Source organism: Etheostoma spectabile, unplaced genomic scaffold, assembly GCF_008692095.1.
Source record: "Etheostoma spectabile isolate EspeVRDwgs_2016 unplaced genomic scaffold, UIUC_Espe_1.0 scaffold273, whole genome shotgun sequence".
NCBI classification, from domain to species: Eukaryota; Metazoa; Chordata; class Actinopteri; order Perciformes; family Percidae; genus Etheostoma; species Etheostoma spectabile.
This window is the reverse complement of record NW_022605577.1, coordinates 1,467,975-1,477,167: the sequence shown is the minus strand read 5'-3', so window position 1 is coordinate 1,477,167 and position 9,193 is coordinate 1,467,975. Positions and strand designations below refer to the sequence as shown.

Below are 9,193 nucleotides of genomic sequence, written 5' to 3'. Positions count from 1 at the left end.
CAAACATGTAAAGGAACAGGAAATGAGGAAGGGGGCAAACACTTTTTCACACCACTGTAGGCCAAGGAACCATACAGTCATACATACAGTCCCTTTAATATATTCATTTTAAATAGTCTCATGTTGTACATGGGTTCATCTCTTCACTGCATCTGTTCAATAAAGTAACTCCTTTGGTTGTGATGAAGACGTGTATACTATAAGGACCCTGTGCTTGTGAATGTAGAACTTTTTTAATATAGACTTATCTAAAGATATTAACTTGCAAAATACTAACAGGAACAGAGGAAATACTAACAATGGATCAGATGACTACTTATAAGTGAAAGGGGTCACTCAGTGATAAACCTACACAAAATGATCACCTTCAACTCTATGACAATTTTACGATACATACATACATACATACATACATACATACATGAAATAATAATAATAGGAATAAATTAAAAAAACAAATATTTGAATATATACAGGATGGGAAAACCGAAATGTGCAAATGCTTCAATAATAATATACCAAAATGTATGCTAAATGTAAACAAACCAATTGTGCAGATTGCACTTAGTGCAGTAGTGTGGTGTCTAAAAAGTCTTATCTAGCACCCAGTGATGACATGTTAAGTGTTATTGCCTGTGGTAGGAAGGATTTTCTGTAGCGGTCCGTGCTGCATCGAAGCTGTCGGAGCCTCTTTGAGAAGGACCTCCTCTGTTGGACCAGTGTGGGGTGGAGAGGGTGGTCCGGGTTATCCGTGATAGATAACAGTTTGTTCAGAGACCTCCTCTCCAAAGTCAATGGCGGTTCGCGGGGGCATAGACTGGCCTCTAAATTTGAAAGTTACCTTGTTGGTGAACTTAGTGGAGCATTTAGCAGCTGGTCAGATATTTCCCTCCAGAGATGTTGAAGACAAAAAAACATGCAAATGAATTTTGCTCTGTATCTACTGGATGTTTGCACCTAATTGTAAGTTGTGACTGTATTACCCCATCCACCTGTCCATTCTATAAACTGCTTCTCCTGATCAGGGCTACAAGGGGCTGGAGCCCATCTCATTATGCAGTGGGCCTTGCACAGGTTGCTAGTGGGTCAGTTCCTGTCCTACCATAACCTACTGTGCACATAGATCAATAGCAATGTGATTATACTGAGTCAGCGGTCCATCAGGTACATTAAAAATACAATCCACTACTTCAGCCCTGAAATGAATCCTATCTACAGTATGTTACAGTGTGTTTAGTTTTTTTATCTAAATCACTTCATCCCCTCCTGCAGGTGTTTCAATGACATAAGGGGTCAGACAGCCATCCGGTCATGGCGCTGTGGTGGTGCGCCAACATCTTCTGCAGGCTGGCTGCAGCGTGGTTTCCCCTGCTCTTCTCATCACTGCTATGGCAAACGGTAAGAATACATCAATACATCTATTGATTTCTCCGCTCACATCACTGTATTATCCTAAATATCCGTAAACTGCTGAGCTGGGAAGATGAAAATATCTGGTGTGCAAAAATCCGCATGACACTGCTCCAACTCCTTTGAACTCTTTCATAACCCAACGTAACAGAAGTCAGATCACTAGAAGCACTGCACAAGATGACCTTTGAATTCCATTTAGGAAAGGCACATTTGGCCAATTATCATTTTCTGTTATGGCATTACAAAACTGGAATTCATTGCCCACTACAATCAAAGATATACAGTACATAAATATTCCACCTTTACAACACAGAGCCATTGCCGTTATCTGTGCTTTTTTGTTTGTGTGCCACTTCTTTGTGTGTTTTAACCCCTTTTGCTTAGACCTACTGTTATTATTGACATAGTGTAACTCATTTTAATATGTTAACCATTGTATTTTAGGATGCCTATGGTCAGCTGGCTGGAGACTACAACTGGAAATTACACGAGTCTAACTGTACAGTTAATTAAGGGGGACTGTCCACGCCATTATAAACTAATTAACTAAACTAAAACCACAGTTTTTCAATGGGAAATCTGGAATATATCTTGATGGAATTTGGACACAGGAGAGCACAATGTTAATACACCTGGTGTATTTTACATAAGCCACAATTCCCTCCACTTAGTATTGATCTCTGTCCAAACTGTCTGTCATTGCATACACAGGTCTGAACTCATCTGTTTTGCTTCTCCTTCTCATCTTATCTGAATTTCTGTATTTGTCTCTGCTACTCACTGCTTTCTCACACCTTCTCCATCTGATTACTCTTAGTTGTTAACCGTTCCTCTCATCCTATCGGCCATTTCTTCTTCCTCCTCTCCTCTTTGTAGATCTCACCCATAGATGCCATCCCATCCTGTCCCCGGAGCTGTAGCTGTCCGGGCGTCAAAGAGGTCCACTGTACATTCAGACACCTCACCACCATACCAAAAACCTTTCCCAAAGACATAGAGAGACTCAACCTCGGGTAAGACTCAGTCACTTGCACACTGAAGCATTGAGACATTGTCATCAATGGCAGCCCATGGGGAAGAAAACTAAACCCTCTAGTGCAGAATGGGGAGTAGATGACTTTTCAGAGAAGTGTTTTCTTTAGCTAACCAATGTCCAACACTGCCTCTAATATTTCACAAACCAGCATGCTGACACAAGGGCTTTTTAGGTTGTTCTTTTGTATGCCATGGATCCAACATAGGAATTACAGTGGTGGGGGTGCAGGGAATGAGGACCAAGGCAGGCAGGAAGGCAGTCAGGAGAAGGTTTAGTGAAAATTTATTGTCCAACACAAAAGTCCAACCAAAACACAATCCAACAGGCAAAACACAAAAGTCCAAAAATACAGACTCCAACATTCCAAAAGGTCCAGGGGAAAAAAGGAACAGAACAATAAAGGAAACCATAACAAGTACCCTCTTGCCTTATGGGTGGGATCATGAAAACATATTGCTGCTTGCCATCGTTTTATCATATGTTAACATTCCTTAAAGGAGAAACACGACCAATATTGTGATTGCTAGATGTCGCAGAGTACTGTCAATAAGGAAAAAAACAACCAAAATCAGTGCTAGCAAACTGGAGTTGCTGCGGCTAATAGCCAGAGGTCTCAGTTAGCAAAAATGCCAGTTGTGGGGACATGTTCTAAAGAGTGCCTTTGTGCCTCTTAACAGAGACAAAATGCAAATAAAATGTCTGTGCAACATGAACAGAGCTCTTACGTGACAACAAGATGCATTTTCAACTCAGACATTGTGAAGAGACTGTTTTAATTCAAAGTTTGTACTGTCACCTAACTCTTTTTCCATCGGTCGCTTCACTGAAAGCCCAGAAGAGTTGTTCACGGAGGTTAAGTTTATTTCCCTCTCAAAAATATGTAATTGAGCACAGTAGTGGTTATGACCATATCGGTGACTATGTAACTACATGGAAACGGTCCAAATGATGCCTGTGGCTTACACAGTAATGGTGTTACTGAAGGCTAGCTCAGTCTCGTGCTGAAGTCCCATGGGAATTCAGTTGTTGCAGGAAATGGTACACAGTAGTGGGCAGACCGGAGCATAGTGTGTGAAGAGCGCGACAGTACTCGGTGACATCTAGCGATCAAGATTCAGGTAAAAATCAGCCGGATTTCTCCTTTAAGGACAAAAGGACTCTCATCAATGAGCAAAATAGCACCTGGCCCATGGTACGTTTAATTTGACAACATCTGCTTTAAACACAGAAGATAAGGGCTTAGCACCAGCATTTGCTGAAAGGACTCTGGAGGGGATACATGTCCTGATCACTTCCATGTGGACCGAGCTTCCACTGCCCTCCAGCACAGCGGAAAAACAGCCCAGTCACTGTTTTGTATACAACAACCTGCCTTGTCTAATAATTGGCTCCAAACAATAATTCAATTTTCAATTCAATTTGATTTTATAGTATCAATTCATAACAAGAGTTATCTCAAGACACTTTACAGATAGACCACACTCCAGATTACAGACCAACAGTTCTAGTGGGTCCTCCAGAGCAAGCAACAGTACGACAGTGGCGAGGAAAAACTCCTTTTTAGGCAGGAACCTCGGTCAGACCCAGACCCAGTCTTGGTAGGCGGTGTCTGACGGGCGGTTGGGGTTAGAATGAAGAGTGGCAATAACAAAAATAGAAAAAATTAGTAGTTTGTAGCAGTTCTTTGTAGTAGTTCATGGCATAGCAGGATGCTGTGCGGCATTACAAGGCACAGCAGGACGTAGCAGGACGCAGCAGAGGCACCGCAGTGTAGCAGTTGAACTGGCATCACAGAAAGTGTAGCGGGACCAGGCGATAGCTGCTAACCTGATTTCGGAGCCTCTCTGATCCAAGGGAACATGCTGGGAAAAAAGAACATAAGGACTCGGGGAATGACTCCCCCGAGCTAGGTTAGTAACAAGCATTTCTGGGACATGGATGCACATAAATGGAAAGATGGAAAGATAGAGGAGAGAGGAGATCAGTATATCAAAAAAGTCCCCAGCGTCTAAAACTATTACAACAAAACCAAGAGAGACGAGGTAAAGAGAGCTCCAGCCCGGCCGGGCCAGAACTCTCCACCGGATCGGGCTGTATGCCAAGTCTCCCTTTAGTTCTATATATTCTTGATATATGAGATAAATTGAAAAACTAGTGACTAACTACTACTCCCTAACAATATTCGATTATGCCCTAACTAGTGTATCAAATAGTCCCCAGCTGTCTAAAACATTACAACAAAAACAGAGAGACGAGGTAAAGAGAGCTCCAGCCGGCGGGCCAGAACTCTCCAACCGGATCGGGCGTATGCCAAGTCTCCCTTTAGTTCATTTATATCTTGATTATAGATAGATAAATCTGAAAACTATGTGACTAACTACTACTCCTAACAATATTCGATTCTATGCCCTAACTAGTGTATCAAATAAGTCCCAAGGTGTCTAAAACATTATTACAAACAAAACCAAGAGAGACAAGGTAAAGAGAGCTCCAGCCGGTCGGGCCAGAACTCCCCCAACGGATGGGCTGTATGCAAGTCTCCCTTTAGTTATATTATATGATAGATAAATCTGAAAACTATGTGACTAACTACTACTCCCTAACAATATTCGATTCTATGCCCTAACTATAAGCTTTATCAAAAAGGAAAGTCTTAAGTCTACTCTTAAATGTGGAGACGGTGTCTGCCTCCCGGACCCAAACTGGAACCTGGTTCCACAGGAGAGGAGCCTGATAGCTGAACGCTCTGGCTCCCGTTCTACTTTTAGAGACTCTAGGAACCACCAGTAACCCTGCATTCTGGGAGCGTAGTTCTCTCCTAGGGTTGTAAGGTACTATAAGCTCTTTAAGATAAGATGGAGCCTGACCATGAAGAGCTTTGTAGGTGAGAAGAAGGATTTTAAATTCTATTCTAAATTTTACAGGAAGCCAATGCAGAGAAGCTAAAACAGGAGAAACGTGATCTCTTTTCCTGATTCCCGTCAGAACACGTGCCGCAGCATTCTGGATCAGCTGTAGAGTCTTTATGGATTTTTTCGAGCAGCCTGATAGTAAAGAATTGCAGTAATCCAACCTAGAAGTAACAAATGCATGGACTAATTTTTCTGCATCATTTTTAGACAGGATATTCCTGATTTTTGCAATATTACGTAGGTGAAAAAAGGCGATCCTTGAAATTTGCTTTAAGTGGGAATTAAAGGACATGTCCTGATCAAAGATGACTCCAAGATTCTTCACTGTGGTGCTGGAGGCCAGGGTGATGCCATCCAGAGTAACTATATCTTTGGATAGTGCGTCACGGAGGTGCTTGGGTCCGAGAGCAATAACTTCAGTTTTATCTGAGTTTAACATTAGAAAATTACAGGTCATCCAGGTTTTAATATCTGAAGGAGTTTGAAGTAACAACTGATTAGTTTCATCGGCTTGATTGATAGATATAATTGAGTATCATCTGCATAACAATGAAAGTTTATGGAGTGTTTCCTAATAATACTGCCTAAAGGAAGCATATAAAGTGAACAGGATTGGAAGAGCACAGATCCTTGGGGACTCCATGACTAATTGCGTGCACAGAGGATTCATGTTAACATTAACAAACTGAGATCGATCTGATAAAAAGACTTAAACCAGCTGGAGCAGTCCCTTTAATGCAATTAAATGTTCCAATCTCTGTAATAAGATATAATGGTCAATGGTATCAAATGCAGCGCTAAGATCTAATAACACAAGTACAGAGATAAGCCTTTGTCTGAAGCAATTAGGAGGGTCATTAGTAATTTTCACAAGTGCTGTCTCTGCTATGATGAACTCTAAATCCTGACTGAAAATCCTCAAATAAGCTGTTGCTATGCAGAAAGTCGCACAGCTGTTTGGCGACTGCTTTCTCAAGAATTAGAGAGAAATGGAAGGTTGGATATGGTCTATAGTTGGCTAAAACATCTGGATCAAGGTTTGGCTTTTTCAGAGAGGGTTAATTACAGCTACTTTAAAGTACTGTGGTACATAGCCTGTTAATAAAGACAAATTGGTTATATTCAGTAGTGAAGTGTTGACTATGGTAAAACTTCTTTAAGTAGCCTAGTCGGGATGGGTCTAAGAGGCAGGTTGATGGCTTAGATGAAGAAAAAATTGAATTAAATTATAAAGATCAAGTGAAGCAAAGCAGTCAAAACATGTATCTGGTTTTACAGCTGTTTCTAAGGTTCCTGAGTTTAGAGATAAGCCAGTTAAAGGCAGGTCTTGGTGAATTTTGCTTCTAATAGTTATAATATACATATATACAATACATATTTACATGGCAAAACTACTTGGCAAGCACGGCCAAAGCTACAGTACTGTTCACAGGGGGCGTTCCAATTGCATGTGGGGCTCTATTGTGGGAACGCCAATCACTACATTTCAGCTGCATTGCATTTGTGCTTCAGCTCTCCAGTGTTTCATGACTGGATGTAATAGTGATGTAATGAAGCATTTTAGTTGGTAAAAAGCTACAATGCGGTGCCAAGCAACAGTCCACAGGAGGTAAAGTGTCTCCATATACAGTACAGTGGGAACGGTACTGTGGGAGCCAATTCTTATTGCTAGATCATCTCTTGGTCTTGAACTACAACAGAATACTATCCTGTTTTATACAGTCAGCATTCCACTGCTGGGACTACATTAGGAAAGGTTTGGCAACAGCATACATTTAGAATTAGTATTAAATTACAACACCACCTTCAGGTCCAGTTGAATGAAGAAATAGATTCCTTCATGTATAGAGCATTCTCACATTTGTTTTATGGATCTGATCTTAAGACATATTGCAGAGTGGAAAGGAAACCCTTACAGCACATGTAAACAGACACATGGTAAATATCATTGCACCACATAATAAAAAAGTTACAAAACGGACACTGCATGATTTCCACATGGCAGCAAGTGAGAGGCTGATTCCACATTTCTATCCACTACTTTTGACCAATCGCTGGACTCTCCAGAACAGCAACTGTATACAGCAGCTCAAGCTTTGTCTGTCACTACCTTGGAGCAGTGTGAGGTTGTAGTAAAAAGTTACTCCATAGAGGATATGGCGTCTTCCTTTAGCCTGTCAAAAACCATAAACACAAGAGAAAAAGTGTAAGGAATGGCCGAAAGAGTGTTTGTCTCGGGCACGCTGGAAGTGTGCTCAGCCTTGCAGCCGATTTTCAGTTGCCACTCGCAATATTGGAACAGAAAATCCCCCTGTGGCCCAAAAAGCATTTCCCCTTAGGCTATCATTGTAAAACTGTTGACAGGAAACCTCGAAATGCAAACAAGGTTGGTTATGACTCTTTCTATTATGACTTTTGAATCCATGGACTCACCCAAATGGATTTTAAATGTTTGATGTTTCACTTTTGTTTGTATATTTCTAATTCCCTATTGTTTTCCGATGGTTGTTCCTTGTGTGGGGCAGAAGGCGGTGTCTCTTATAATGGGAACAAAGGGGATTTCTCAAGGACACTTCAGCAGAGCAGACATTTGGAAGGGGATCAAACCTTTAAGTAACTAACAGGCTCTTACTTTCTAAACATGAGACCACCCTGCTAACTGGGGTCCAGAGCAGGGGGATTTAGTCTCTAATTCAAAACTGTCTGTAGATGTTCACACCATGCATGTTTGGAGTGTGTTATTTACAGTCTGGGACCCGTTTTCCTTTATTTTGGAGAAATGGGCTTTGAATTTAAAAACAAACTTCTCTAATAAATTCAGGCATCCATACTCTTTCAAAAGAACTTGAAGGCGTGGAGGATGGTATGGGCCACCTAAGCACCTGGCACAGTATTTCTTCAGGTGCTCTGTGATAATATTATCTCATGATAAGGTAATGATAAATTATGGAAACCTGCACCTGCATACACATCTGCCATGATTAAGCTGTAAGCAAATAAACTTTCTCTAGGGATCTCTAATTGCAAGGTCTGTGCTCTTGAGCAAGGCACCGAACCCCCAACTGCTCGGGACACCATCCCATGGGCAGCCCCCCCACTCTGACACTGAGCATTTGTGTTTAATTAAGGCTTGTGTGTAATAGAAACAGAGTGTAAATTTTAATTTCCCCTTTCGGGATTAATAAAGTATACATGATTTGTTATTTATTATTGAATGTATTCTGCAAAAGCTTGTAACTACCGTATACTGATGAAATGCAAAACTGTGCAAAGCACAAACACTGGCAGGGTTCGAAGTTCAGTTAACACTAAAACTATGTGCATCGTGGTACTGAAAGACAACGTAGAAGAAAGTGATCACCAGATTATATATTGTGAGCTGGCTGTTTTATTGATGCAGTGGAAAATCGCACAATATCCCATATGTGTTCAATGGGGTAGGCATAACTGCTCCCAGGGATAGGGGTGTTTTGCACACTGACCACAGGATAGTAGACTGTCAGACATTAGTGTCCTGATTCCTGTTCTCAGAAGGCCTGACTAACTCATTCAATGAGAACCTGTCAAATGCTGTTGGCCCCTGCCAATAGATCTGCGTTCTGTTGCGTTCCTTAGATGATTAATATCTTCGGCTCTGGCATTTATTGTTCTATAGGCTGAAACCTGAAGCTTGAGATTTACATAATTTATCTAGACCCTTGCTGCTGTGTTACGTTAATTAAGTTTACAAGAAGACAAAATTAATAAAAATAAATATAAATACCCAAAATAAATGATCGTAACTAAGAAGTGTGTGGGGGTGGGGGTGGGGGGGGGGGCGTTTGCCTTCTCT

General features: G+C 41.2%; 1 protein-coding gene across 1 annotated transcript in view; it reads left to right on the top strand.

The window, feature by feature from the left end:
• si:ch211-159i8.4 (matrix-remodeling-associated protein 5) overlaps positions 1-9,193 on the top strand; it is a gene marked incomplete at its 5' end in the record, with an annotated part of 36,392 nt that overhangs the window by 9,447 nt on the left and 17,752 nt on the right. Inside the window, 2 exon segments of the mRNA XM_032510888.1 lie at positions 1,273-1,398; positions 2,290-2,426. Coding sequence (XP_032366779.1) covers positions 1,312-1,398; positions 2,290-2,426 — 224 coding nt within the window.